This window comes from Planococcus citri, chromosome 3 (assembly GCF_950023065.1).
Source record: "Planococcus citri chromosome 3, ihPlaCitr1.1, whole genome shotgun sequence".
In the NCBI taxonomy this organism is placed as follows: domain Eukaryota; kingdom Metazoa; phylum Arthropoda; class Insecta; order Hemiptera; family Pseudococcidae; genus Planococcus; species Planococcus citri.
Genome location: NC_088679.1, coordinates 36639656 through 36654922, shown reverse-complemented (window position 1 = coordinate 36654922; position 15267 = coordinate 36639656). Strand labels below are relative to the sequence as shown.

Genomic DNA, 15267 nt, shown 5'->3' with positions numbered 1-15267 from the left:
AAGGAAAGTATCCCAAAACCAGCAAAAAATGTTCAAAACGAACAAATCTAAATCAAAAGAGCATGTAAAAAATATACATCAACAGTCAAAACTTTGGGTGTAAAAATGTGTTTTTAGATTTTTGGTGAATTTTCAAAAATCAAATTTTTGCCAAAAATGGGAGAAAAACCAAAGTTTCACAGCGTTTACATAGAAAGCTGAAATTTAGTACGTACAGTATTTTTGACCACTCAAATTGATTGAAAACGGTTTAAAATCGTTTTGAGCAGTTCTGAAGCCTCCAGCAGATTTTTTAAAGTTGATATTATTTCGATAAAATTTCGCCAAGATGAAATTGGAAAGCTAAAGTTCTCTCGAAACCTTAATTTCAATAGGGTTAGTCGCCTGGAATTAGTTTCAAGCCATTTTGAAGCCTCCGGCAACCTTTTGGAAACTCCAATTTTCCAAGAAATTCTTCTTTCCAAGGACCATGGATCAATTTTGATCAAGGTTCAGAGGGTTCGACTCATAGTAAATATTATCATCCTTCCTTTGCTCCAAAATTGTAGGAGAGATGTTCACGGGCACAAAATGAAATTTTCAAAAATTGTTTTATTTTTTCATTGTTTTTAATCTGCATGAAAAATTTTAGAAATATGTATATCACCAGTAGCGCTTTTTTTCGACTATGCTGGGGCACAAAAAACACATTCTTAAGAGTTTTTCTAGTTTTTGAAGATGACTAACCTGGCGAAAAAAAAATCAAAAATAGCCCATTCTCATCAAAACTTATTTTAAATAAAAAGAAAAAATGTTGTGTGCTTGAATTAAGTTTAGAGAGATGGTGGTTCAAAATTTTCTTTATGGCCAATGTTTCTTCTTCCAACTTTCAAAAATTCGCTGTAGTCTCCAGATTTGCTCAAAACGAATCGGAACCAATTTTCAATTGATCTGTGTGATTGATAAGAAGGTATCCACATACCGAATTTCGGTACTTAGACCAATTTGGTAAAATCTTGATTTTTTTGCATTTTTGACACTTTACTTTCAAAAATTCATCAAAAATCGAAAAATGCACTTTGGCACAGTAATTTTGGATGGAGATGTTCCTATTCTTGCATTTTCATGATCTTTCGATTTAGCTCTGTTCGATTCAAGAATTTTTCTGCCGATTGGTACAGGTATCTTCTTTGTTGAAAAAAAAAAATCGAAAGAGCACCCAAAAATGCACTACTAGGATTTGCTGGCGCTGAATTCAATTTCTCAATTTTTGGTAAATTTTTGAAAATTCAAATTCAAAGGCTCATATTCTAAAAAAAATAATCAAAATGATCAAATCATGATAGGGCTGAAATCTGATTTATGTCGTGCTTTAGACCCTCAGAATCGATTGGTGGTGGTTTTGAGGCGTTCTGGCATCTCCACCAGATTCTTGGATTTTTCTTTTTGGAAAAATTGCCCAACACGAAAAGGGTCAAAATTGAATTGAATGAGACAATGATCGCTTTTGTGATTCTTTCGATCAATGTAGAAACTAATTTTCAAAATCCATCACTGCTGATTCAAATCCAAAATTTTCTTTAGAGATTGTTTTTTAGGGGTGGAGGGGGGATGAAAAATTCGTCGTTTACGCGCATGTCAACCAAAAAGACTAAAATTTTCTCTAAACCCGACTTCCTCCCATCGATTGATGAGGGCTTTGAACAACTCGAGAGTCTTCGTCAAATTCTTGGATCTCTAAATTATAGAAAAATTGCCATAAAAAGGCCTAAAATGAAATTCACGACATATTCGAGTACACGAGCTTTATGGTCCTTAATTTTCAAAATTTATTTCTGTCGGATCAAATAGGTACTTTTCACGTTTACGTGTTCATAAATCACAAATTTTACATTTATGTAGTTGAAAGACTGTCGCTGAAGGAAATTTTGGATTTAACCGAGGCGGTAAAATAAACGAATTTCACAAAATTGAAACCTAACCTCATCTACATAAATTCTCCATTAAGCCCGTGACCTTGCCTAAATAAATTTTTCATAACAAATGAACGGAATTTTGATTTTTTGAATTCAGGAAGTTTTCACTTTACAGCATTATAAATGAAATAAATTTACATTTGTAAAGCTATAAAGCATGTAGATGCTTACACGTGTGTGAATCTCGGCGTACAACTTTATCCCCTTTTTCGTGTAAGTAATATAGAGAAGACTGAGCCTACATCGGTATAGTAATAGGTACCCCGAAGCGTTCCCTTCTGAGTTACACGTACAGTACACAGTGCAAGCTCTTCCGTATGAAAAATTAGGTACCTAGCTAAAGACCTCATATACTCGTATATATCCGCAGCTATCTACTTTGTTAGAAGTGAAAGTTTGAAAACTTGAGGTAAAAGCTACTACATAAACAGATTAGCGTGTATCCGGTACGTGCATTGGGCTATCTACTGCAGGTACACCTTACCTATGCATGCGCATATTGAGATATGGCATTTTGCAGTTTATCAGCAGCACAACAAAGGCACGTCTGGGATATGTAACCTAATGACTGTTAAAACGTCGTGTCCAAAATTGAAGGGGATAAAGTTTTCGTTACGATAAATTTGTCGGTTCGACGAAAAGAAAATCATTAATTAATAAAGACGCGTAGACGCTTTTGTCGGCCAATTTTACGCTCGCTAAAGCACAAAGAACAAGCTCACCGACGTTTCACGAGGTGAAATGTACCAGGTACGTTACCTATCTTCCTACATAACGTAGGTAGGTAGGTACCGGAAAGGGGAAGACAAAACGTCGTAAAATGGGTGCGAAAAATTTAGAACATGAGAACTTGAAAAGTGCTGTAGGCATCTGGAAGTGTTCGACGTTCGTATAAGTTTGCACAGTTCGATTGTCGATTGTGTAAACAACTTGGAAAATTTCCAACAAAGAGAAAAAAACATCTTCGGATGAAATTTATCGTCGATACCGATGAGCAAATTGTTTTAAAAATTGATGGTCCGACGAGTTCGTATTATTCGAGTTTTACAAATTGTTTATCATCGAGTGATTTATATTACCGATGGGTAATTCATCTCATTCGTTAAGTGAGTTGTTGGGCCGAAGATTGTTGAACCGTAATCCGACAAATTTATCCAAGTTATTCGTATCGAACTCAATCGTTGAAGCAATTTGCACACATTTATCGATCGACACTTTTTTAATTACGAAGAGTTGATGTATAAATTATTTTTTCATCGGGTAGAATTTAAATTTGACATGCACCCACCCAGGTAGGTATTTGAAACTGAAAACACGTGGGAGACGAACACCGAGTGTTGCCAACTCCACAAAAGTGTTTACTGCTGGATTGTCGGAGATAATCCGTCAGATTTTTTTGAAAAAGATGAGCAGCTGAAAACACTGAAAAAGGAGCTGTATCCCAACTGGCGGAAAATTTTTGAACTGAACAAAATTGGATTGAAAGAGCACGCAAAAATATATCACCAGCCAAAATATCAGGTGAGAAAGTGTATTTTTCAATTTTTGGTGAATTTTTGAAAATCAAAAGGACAAAAATCCAAAAAAAATTCAAAATTTCACCAAACTTAAATTGATTGGAAACTGGTACTAATCGATTTGAGTAGTTCTGGAGTCTCTAGAAGATTTTTGAAAGTTTGAATTTCCATAAAGTTCTACTAAATGAAGTTGTAAAGATAAAATTTGCTCTATACCTTAATTTCAACATTTTGACGTCGTTCTGAGGCCTCTAGCGGAATTTTGAAGATGCCAGTTTTCAAAAAAAAAAAAAAAAAAACAACAACAACAACAAGTGTAATAACATTTTGATTTTTTCGTATTTTTGACCCAAAAATTTCAAAAATTTGCTAAAAATAAAAAAATGCACTTCAGCCTTTGAAAATTTGGCTAGTGACATATTTTTATTTTACATGTTTCTTCAAACCAACTTTGTTCGGTTTAAAAATTTCTCTGCCAGTTGGAGTATTCTTTTGTGAAATTCAAAAAATTCATAAATATTCTAAGTACTTATTTTCAAAGCCTCTGAACCCTTTTTTGAAATGATTTGAAAAAAAAATCGTACGAAGCCTGGGGAACATTTTTTAAAATTTTCTTTTTATAAACTAATGTATTTTTTCAATTTTTAATTTTTCAAACTTGAAAAAAGTAATGACATTGGTTGACAATGGAAAAAAAAATTAAATTCAAATTGCTCCATTTTTTGACAATTACAACCAAACCAAAGAAAAATGGATACGTTCGTACGACTACCTCGTCAAACTATTTATCCCTCAAATCCGGCATCAAAATCGGATTTACTCTTTCGAGATGAAAAAAAAAAAAAAAGAAAAACAAAATACAAACAAACCTAATCTGCTGATAACGAATCGTCCATTTCAAATCCGCACCTTAAACACGTAATAATCGCAAACCCATCTAACGTAGCTATTGGAAAATCAATCGTAAAAACACCCTCTCCTATTCACCTAAACACGCGAAAACCACACGAGTTGGTAGTATTGGCAACTGTCAGTCCCGCCTAGATGGCGCTGCATCGCGTTGTGTATGATAACGAAAAGGGGATAAAATTACGATACTACATTGCTTATATGGAGAATTCGTGGTTTTAAATTAGCAATATTTAGAAAAAGAAATGCGGTTAAGAATTGATTTTTTTTTAAAAATGAAGTGTGAACTTCGCGCTTTTCAGGAATGTACTTTTTTCTTACTCAGAGTTTTTTATGTTAGGTACCAAAAACCACGTAGAATGAAAGCCGTTTTCAGCTGTTATCATACATACAATTCCATTTTACGTGAATAAAACGTCGGAGAAAATTATCCAACTTCATTTTTATCGAGACACATTATGATAACACAATCAAAATTTCAATTTTTCTTTGTCAAAAATTGAAAATTGTGTGTGTGATAACAGTAGGGAACTATAACAGCTGAAAAAGACGAAAAGGGCCTTCATTCTGCATGGTTTTTTGTTGATATGAAAAACTCTGATCAGTAAAAAATTTACATTCCTAAAAAGTGTGAAGTTCACTCTTCATTTTTAAAAAAAAAGTAAATTTCTAGCACATTTCTACATTTTTAAATTAATTTCTGAAAAACGTGAATTCTCCCATAAGAGCAATGTAATTTGAAAATGTTATCCCCTTTTCGTTAGTTAGGAGAGTAGCCACTAGATGGCGACTACTTTGCTGACAGTTGCCAATTGGGAATAGTAAGTATACGAGACGAGAACACGAGCAGCTTAAACGTACAAAACAGAATGGAGAGAAAAAACATCTTGCGCAGTTCGCAAGATCAACCGACTTTGCTCTAAATATACCCCAGTAATTTACTAACATTTACCTCAGTAATTTACCAGATATTACTTAAAAATTTACCAATTTATCAAAATGCGCGGAAGTACCCAAATTTACCGATTTAATGAATACGAAAACATCGACAAAATAAAATAGTCAATCATAAGTAGCCATCATATTACACTTTTATGAAATTGATTTTCATTTTTAAAAGTTAGCGTCCCAATTGACAAAATGGTCGCTCTCCTAAGTCCGTTTTAATGAAAATCCGCGCGAAATTTTACAAATTCGCCCTCATGACGGCACTAAAATATACTTTCAGTTAACATATGAGGGCGAATGGCAAAAATTCGCCCCACACTTGGCACTCGAATGAAATTTCTCCCAACACATAGACCCAAATCAAGATAGTTTGCCCTCTTCATGGCGCTTGAAGAAAATATCGCCCTACACTTGGCGCTATAATAAAATTTTCGCTAATAATTTGAAACGAGTTGTGACGTTGACATCCGGTTGGTCTTGGGAATTATACTGATAGTCTATTAATAACTCTATCGCTTCACATTTTTCAACTGATTAACTACCTATCAAACACTCAGTGGCTGAGAGAAACGTCCAGTTGTCCGTTACAAACAGTTTAATCGCGTCTTAGGAGTATATTATGTGAAAATGATTATTGAAAACGTAAATGGTGTGTTTTTGAATCCGTTTGTATAGAAGTGATTTTTAATAAAAGGTACAGTGTAACGTAATTTTCGTTTGATAAAGTTTAAAGTGCAATGTTATGTGATTTTTTGAATGGAACAGTGTAAAAGTGCAGTTTAAAGTAGTTTTTCTATGTGACTAGAGATGATTATTTTCAACCAAAATGAAATAAACGTTTTGGCCCCGGCACCTCCTCCCTGGGCCGGTGGATGCTTCCTTGCCTGAGATTTTAAAAGATTTTATTAAATTGGGTTTTTACTTTTTTAGTTATCTGGTGGGGTTAGGATTTCGGAAATCTTTAGTTTGGGCGGGAAAATTGAGAGTGAGATTAGTGTGTTGAGTGTGTGAGAGATCGCAGTGTTAATGTTTGGTAGTTTATCAGTTCAAAATTTAAAATTTAAAAAAAAGAACAAAGAAATTGGAAATCGTTTTAAAAGTCATTATTATAATTTATTGTGTGTATTAATTTTTTATTTTTGCGTGCTATTTGTGTGATCAACTAGTCAGGTTTACATTTAACGTTGTTAAAACTTTGTTTCTATTGTTCAAAACGTCAATCAAAATCCAGGCAAATATTCAAAATGAATCTGTAACGGAAAAATAGGGGACAAACTCCTTCAAAAACAGCAGGGCGAAAACGATGGCGACATTTTGACACTGTTTTTAAGCACCTACGAGGGCGCTCCAATTTTACACCAAGGGAGCGCGCATCAAAAACAAGGAGCGCATCAAAAATATGGGCGTGCAGAGCGAAAATTTTGATGCGCCCTCCATTGGCGTAAAATTGGAGCGCCCTCGTACGTGCTGAAAAACCGTGTCAAAATGTCGCCATCGTTTTCGCCAAACTTTTTAGCGCTCTTTTGTCAACAGGGGTACTACTTATGAAGACGTAACCGTCATATTACAAGTGGAATAATATATCAGGAAAATTGTTAACAAAAAACAAAATTATTACCAAAATTTACCAATTTACCGAAATTTACCAATTTACCAAAATTTACCGATTTACCAAAATTTACCTATTTACCAAAATTGACCAATTTACCAAAATTTACCAATTTACCAATTTACCAAAATTTACCAATTTACCAAAATTTACCTATCTACCGAAATTTACCTATTTACCGAAATTTACCAATTTACCGAAATTTACCAATTTACCAAAATTTACCGATTTACCAAAATTTACCAATTTACCAAAATTTACCTATTTACCAAAATTTACCAATTTACCAACATTTATGAATTTACCAAAAATTACCCTATCAATTTACTAACATTTACCTCAGTAATTTACCAGACATTACCCACTAATTTACCAATTTTCCAATTTACCAAAAATTACCCCAGCAATTTACCAACATTCACCTCAGTAATTTACCAGACATTTCCCCACTAATTTACCAATTTTTTACCGAATTTTTACCGACTTTTTTTTAGTTACCCCAGTAATTTACTGCCAAAGGTTTTTTTTTACCAATTTACCAAACTTTACCAATTTACCAAACTTTATCAATTTACCAAAAATAACCCCAGCAATTTACGAAAATTTAATAATTGGAATACCAATTTACCAATAAAAATTACTCCATTAATTTACCAAAACAAAAATTACTCAAGCAATTTACCAAAATTTTCGACCAACTTTTTACCAAAATTTACCAATTTACCGAAAAATAACCCCAGCAATTTACCAACATCTACCTCAGTAATTTACCAGACATTACCATACTAATTTACCAATTACTGACTTTGTTTTTAATTACCCCAGTAATTGACTTCCAAAGGTTGACACCAATTCAACAAAATAAATTACCCCACTAATTTAACAAAACCAAAAATTACCACAGCAATTTACTAAAATTTACCAATTTACCAAAAATTATCCCAGTAATTTACCAAAATTTTCAACCAACTTTATTGGAAAACTGAAAATCACACCAGAAATTTACGAAAATTTACCAATTGGAATACCAATTTATGAATTTACCAAAAATTACGCCATTAATTTACCAAAACAAAAATTACCCAAGCAATTTACCAAAATTTTCGACAAATTTTAATTACGAGTAATTCACCAAAAATAACTAATCATATTATTTACTGAAAATTACTAGATATTAATTTACCAAAAAAAAAAAAATTATCAAAAGTTACTGGCTATTTACCAAAAACTTAATGTTTTTTGTTGAAACAAAAATTACACTAGAAATTTTTGAAAAATGTTGATTTTTTATGGCAAAAAAATTTTGGACGGAAAAAAATTTAAAAAAAAATCAACAAAAAATTTTCTCTTCTTGACTCGCGCGGGATTCGAACACCCGACCTCCGGCGCACCAATCTGCAACCTACACACCCTAACCACCCATCTGATTGTTGGGGGTGAGCCGTTTGCGAGATATAAGGGTTTACTAAAATTTCTGCTTATCCATAACGTTGAAACACACTTAAACGTTCATATCTCGTAAACGGCTGAATCGATTTCGACCAAATTAAAAATTTCTCTAGTTCAGTATCAAAGCAATATTTTGCCATCATCAGTTTCGACTTAAAGTTCGGAGCTTTTGAGTTCAGCGTGACACAAATTTATACATAAATTGATATACCTATATATAAATAAATATATAAATATTCTAGGGGGTAAACTCGTAACTTTTTTATAGATTAACCAGCAAACTCATAACGTTTTGACAAACTCGTAACCTTTTTAGGATGTGACTTTTCGATGAGGTGCCATATGAATCTACAAGGTGTGGGGAGTCTACTGGCAAAGTTTGAGCAGGGACGTGAGATTGCCGTTTATACACTTTCTCTTTTGACTCAATTTTCAAATGAGTACATAGCCTAATTAATAGGTATGAGGACATGAGAAAAAGGTGCTTATTGCCAAGAATCATTTTATTCATTTTTTACGTTCTGTTTGGTGATTCTGGTGGTTGAAGGTCTCCTCTTTCACATGGCGTGGTCAAAAATCGTCTAAAATGAATTTTTGACTGCTCAATTTCAATTTGAATTTGATTATACAGGTCCGAATTTTCGTGTTTTTCAATCTAAACATTGATTTTATGGGAAAAGTATGCATCCTAGTAAAAAAATGCAATGAAGGAAATTGTAGAGAATTAAATTTCCTTTCTGCTCAGAGCTGGTTATTTTTTTGTAGGATGCTTTGTTAAAAAAGCATTTGCGAAAAACAGAGACGTATGAGACTTTTAAAGAAAAGCTTTTCTGAAAAATTGATGTTTTGGCAATGAAATACCTTTCCACAGGTGACCCAAAAATCAAGTTAACGAATATAACGCGGCCTAACATCGAGTACTATCAGGCCTATGGGGTGACGCGTCGAGCGTATGCACAGCAACGAAGTTACAGAGGGGTCTTGAGATTGCTGTTTATACAAAACGTTATGAGTTTACCTGTATGCGGCTATATATAAATAGATTGCCCCCATACATTACGCAGCCCATGACATTTCACTGACTTTTTGCGGACCAACGTTTGGTTTGCACTAGCAGAGGCGCGCTGATTTTTTTCCATGTGTTCTCAAAGCAGCTCACTGCTGGGCCATGAAAAGAAGGTATATACTCCATCAGGTTGGAGAAAGACTTATATTTAGGCTTGTAATTCAATTTTCAATTTTTGAGGAGGGCTCCCCACTCAAGTGTATGTTTTGTAGATATTCCCCAGACTTTTTCCACCATCAAAAAAATGTTTTCATTTACTTCCAGAGAGGTGGGGAACTCGAATAGCTCGTGCGTGTGACGTCAAGTTCATAAAATCGGATAATGCAGGTCTTTAGTGGTATTCTGCCTCATATACACACTGGGTTGGCTTATTTTTGAATGTCTGTAGCGAGTGAAAACAGAATAGACTTTTTGCAGCCCAGTACCGGGCTGCAAAAAGTCCTGATGGGCCGCAAAAAGTCTGAGGTTTATCTAGTATGGGCTGCGTAATACCACTTTTCATGTGTATATATATGGACCTAAGTATCCTCGACGTCACCATACATAAACAGTACCTTTTCGTCACCAGGCTTTAAAATGCCTCCGGCGGTGTATTTATAGCATATTCTTAACCAGCACAGTTGTAATAGTGATTATACTCTTTTCCCCACTTGATTTACATGCTTTAAGCTTATACAAAAAAAATTTACGAGAATGGTACCAATTTGCCTCCGACTATAAACTGATCTCTTCCGTGACCTTGTGTATTTAAAAAGATATTGACTATACCAAATTGTCACCTGCTGCCTTGCCTAATAGACTGCAACTGCGCTGGCTACGAATACGAAAATATAACACAACTGGAAGCATTTAAAAAGCGGTGACCAATAGGTACTGTTTATATACGGTGACGTCGAGGGTATGTCCGTGTTGATGGAACAAAAATTTTAAAATCTGTATACAGTAGGTGTATACATGACCTTTTCGTCACCGGACAAACTTTTCCCCTTTTACGTTTCAGGGGAAAACAAACCGTTTGCACTTGGTATACACAGGGCAACGTTTTCGTCACCGGCAAAACGCCTCCGTCACCGATTTCGGTGACCAAGAGAACGCGTGAGTATATAAAAGGTGACGTAGAGGTACCCTTTGCATATCTATAAATATATATATAAACTTATCTCGTTTTGCGTCATATGTCTTATCGTGATCAGCATACTCCAATTAGTCAAGAAAACCCACCCCCACCCAAATCCTCAACCATCATGACAAATACAATACCTTACTTTTCCGTTTCACGGCAAAGTCGGTAAAAAAAGGTTTATTGAATTTAAATCACCCTTTCGATATCAGCAGATTTCGCTTCGTATTAATTCCAACTTTAATACCTATAGCGAATTCGTCGAGATAAATTAAAATTTCGTTTTCCTTTCGCGAATCAAATAATCGCCGCATTACTCGCACAGATAGACTCTGCGAATTTGGTAAATAAAACGAAAATTACGAGCAAAAACGATTCGCAAACTGGCGACCGGAGCCTTAATTCTTTAATCAAATAACACGACCGTTTTACGCGGTAATTTTACAAATTAGCCTTATTGTTCGGCTCGTTTAATAATATTAATCCTTCGATATAATAAAAATCACTACAAATTAGCACTTTTTTTTTACATCAATGGGGAGAAAAAGTTTACGACGTGATAAAAAAAAAGCACCAAGCTTTAAACAAACTTACCATTAAATTTGGTAGATTTCGATTTCAATATTCTGCTCAAAGTTTGTAGTTCTTTTCTGACAGCTTTTTCGTAATTCAATTTACTCAGATCTTTTAATTTCTCTTCTACATCCGATGTGCAACAAGTTTTCTCGCTCGTTGGGCAATATTTCAACGACGTGCCTGTAACAAAAAAAAGGGAAACAATACATGGTCAATATGATGAATTTCACAGCTATAATTCGTATTCGTGCCACGACCAGCGACCATTCTCGGACACCAATCGCCAGGTCGTATATTTTATTCCATTTAGGCGCATTTACGCGAAAAAAAACTCTCCTGGTGCGGAAAAAAGCTCCTGCGATGAAAATTCACCTGCTGCATTTGAAAGGTTTTTCATCGTTTCGTCATATCGTCGTCCGTAGCGAGTGAGCATTTTAATTGGCTTCGATTATATTTTGGTCGAGTACTGTGAGTAGTAAAATAAGCCTAACCCCCGGAGATAGCCACACACAACCAGTGGTCGTATTTATACGCTTCGTTAATGGACCGGAAACACGGCTTGACTCGATAAATGATAAATTCACGCGTCATTTAACTGACAAGTGTGAACGCATCTTACAAGTAGGTATCTGTACGCGATTCCAACGTAATTATCGCGCGTTCGCGACCCGTCATTTTGGCCAAAATGATGAAAAATAACCTCGGATAATTATTTTTTTACCGATGAATTCGGTAGGTTTGATTCGTCACGGCGATATTATCGCGCACGGCCGAAGATGAAAATCGAGTCGAATTACAGCTGCAGTTGCACGCAATTCAAAAAGCAGGCGTGATTTTGACGTCGATGCAGATTATGATGCGGATTATAGGTTATAAAAATTGGATGAAAAATCATCGCTATGTTTTACCTTGAAGAAAAAAAAACATAAATTTCAGACCATCACTAGTAAATTGTACCTGGGTACATTTTAGTTCTTTTCATGCCTTCATTTCTGAAAAGATCAATCAATCAATTGAAAATACTCGTCGATTTTTGAAGGAAAAAAATGTAAATTTTTGTGATCAATAATTTTTTTCAAGTCTCCGAATCAAAAGTCGATCATGATCAAACAACCAACATAATTATTGATTCTACTCGTATATTATCGATCACGTTCCAAATGAAAAATGAACCTTTGCCTCAAAAATAGACCTCCCAATCAGAAATTGATCATGATAAAAAAAAATCGACTAATCGAACCCTAAAATCGATTTATTTGCGATTATTGATTCCACATGTAATCGATCATAATCGAAATGAAAAATAAATTTTTGCCTCAAAAATACATAAACCTCCCAATCAGAAGTTGATCATGATAAAAAATCGACTAATCGAACCCCCAAAATCGATTTATTTGCGATTATCGATTCCACATGTAATCGATCACAATCGAAATGAAAAATAAATTTTTCCCTCAAAAATAGACTTTCCGATCAAAACGTCGATCATAATCAAAAATCGATTAATCGAACTCCTAAAATCGATTTATTTGCGATTATCGATTCTGTATGACGATTGATCATGTTCAAAATTGAAAATGAATCTTTGCCTAAAAAACACGTCATCGACCAATCGAACCCCTAAAATCGATTTATTTTCGATTATCGATTCCGCAGGGAATCGATCATAATTGAAATGAAAAATAAATTGTTGCCTCAAAAATAGACTTTTCGATGAAAAAGTCGACCCTAATCAAAAATCGATTAATCGAACCCCTAAAATCGATTTATTTGCGACTATCGATTCTGTATGACGATTGATCATGTTCAAAATTAAAAATAAATCTTTGCCTGAAAAATAAACTTCATTGACCAATCAAACCCCTAAAATCGATTTATTTGCGATTTTCAATAACATTGGATCGATCATGTCTGAAATTATCATTTGATATGTAATTGTTTCATTCCATTTTTTTTTGCAAAATTCGACCAAAAATTAAGTACTTTTTTTTCTGAAGAACAATTTTTTGAGAATCAATTTTTTTTAAATTTCGATTTTGATTATGAGAAGTGATCGATCTTCTCAAATACAATCGAAATGTCTAATTTTTTCCGAACAAAAACAAAGATGAATTATCACTTGATTTTTGATCATGATTTAGACCTGTGCTTGATCTAGAGGTTTATTTTTGAGGCTGAAGTTGATTTTTCCGTTTCAAGTATGTTTGATCATATCTATGAGATTGAAAGTCGCAAATTAATCGATTTTCAAGGTTCGACAATTCAATTTTCGATTGTGATCGACTTTTGATCCTAAGTCTATTTTTTTAAAGCTGAAATAGATTTTCATTTCGAGCATGATTGATCACATGGAATCAAGTATCACAGATGAATCGATTTTTGGGATTTGATCAATCAATTTTTGATCATGATTGATACTTGATCGAAAGGTTTATTTTTTAAACTAAAATTGATTTTTCATTACATCACATGGGAACGAAAATCGCGAATGAATTAAAGTTTGAGCTTCAAGCGATCGATTTTCGATCATAATTGATTTTTGGTCAAAAAGTAGATATTTCAAGAACATCGAAACCACATCTTCAAAACTGAGAAAGGGTATTAGGAGTGAATAAGTGAATAATGGTTGCAAGAGCTTATATTTTTTAATTTTTTTCACAAAGATTTCAAAATTTCTGGATGTTAATTTGGTAACAAAGATGAAAGCCTTCCGCATATATTGCTGTCGATGTAATGGAAAATTTCTAATGAGATGAATGAAATTCTCGAACACTTTGTCGCAATGATCGTTTTTTTTGGACAACATAAAACCTTACATTATTCACATATTTCCCATAACCTGATTATTGATCTGATACAAGTACCTACAATCTATCAACACACACGTTAATCGATTCAATCGCGTACTTGAGATTTTCGCCATTTTCGAGAAGTGACTTTGCATGAGTTTCAAAGTACCATCGTTATTTTTAATAATCCTGGTGAAATATTCATTTACAAAAAAAGTAGACATCTAAAGAAAAAAATTAATTTACCGGCACTGGCGTAATCTCGAGATACCCTTACTTTATGCTACGAACGACGAGATGCCAGTAAGTTGGTCGTAGGTATATTTCGCTTTTTCTCATCGTATAGTATATCTCATTTCCACGCCAGAGCCTGGTGGCTCTATGAAGTTGACATCGAGCAGGACGACGGGCTTCGTTAATTATTTACATTTTAGCAAAAAGAAAAGAAAAAGGAAAAATAAGTAAAGCGAAAATCCAATTTCTCGACGAATCTTGCAAAATTTATGGTTTCTGGTGGTAAATTGTTGGTTTATGTGGAGTCGTTTTTCGTAGCTGGTTTTATCGCCAGCACCATCATTACCGCATATCCATCCCTCAAAAATGGCGATGGTGAGTCTACATTGGAAAGCTTAACATCTGCTTGAAACTTTAATTAGTCGTAGACTTATAGCGAAACTTCATTTTAGCCGGTTTTTAATTGACGTATTAAATGGTATTAAAATGTTAACGATTTGCCGGGCTGGCCGGATTATAAAACGAGGTGAAAATTTACACCAGTGTTGAAAATTGCAATTCGAAAATGTTTTTAGACTGCTAAAGTGAAGTAAGCACCAAGGCAGGGTACCCAGCCGTTGGTATAAATTTCGTTTAGCTGGAGATAATTCGTTTCAACCTTTTTATTCGAGATGAAATGTTTATTTTGCAAACTGCCAGTCGAGAAGTTGTAATTTCGTTCGTATGAATTTGCAAAATCTCTTCAAAGTTTTTGTTGTTCGAGTTTTAGGATGATTTTCGTGCCAATGAATATCACTTAAGACTTTCAAGTATAAAGTTTACTCTTTCGTCGGAATATTAATTTTCAACTTTCTTTTTTTTGTTTTTCACAGCGAAATCGAATATTGAACTTGATTTATGATAGACGTTTTTCCAATCCATTGTTTCCCCGAGTAGACTAATAATTTTTCTCCCTTCGATCTTGGTTTTCTATATCTTTTTAAATTTTTTTATTAGTTCCTACTCGTAGGTAATAGATCGGGTAGGTAGTTGAACTTTCATTTTTTTTCAGAACGGTAGCATATTTCTATGTTGCTGTGGATTCAATTACCTGCT

General features: G+C 34.1%; 1 protein-coding gene across 1 annotated transcript in view; it reads right to left on the bottom strand.

The window, feature by feature from the left end:
- Nucleotides 1–15267, bottom strand: part of dlp (dally-like) — a 130896-nt gene that overhangs the window by 22626 nt on the left and 93003 nt on the right. Inside the window, exon 2 of the mRNA XM_065355367.1 lies at nt 11168–11329. Within this exon, the coding sequence (XP_065211439.1) occupies nt 11168–11329 (162 nt within the window). The remainder of the gene's footprint in view (nt 1–11167; nt 11330–15267) is intronic.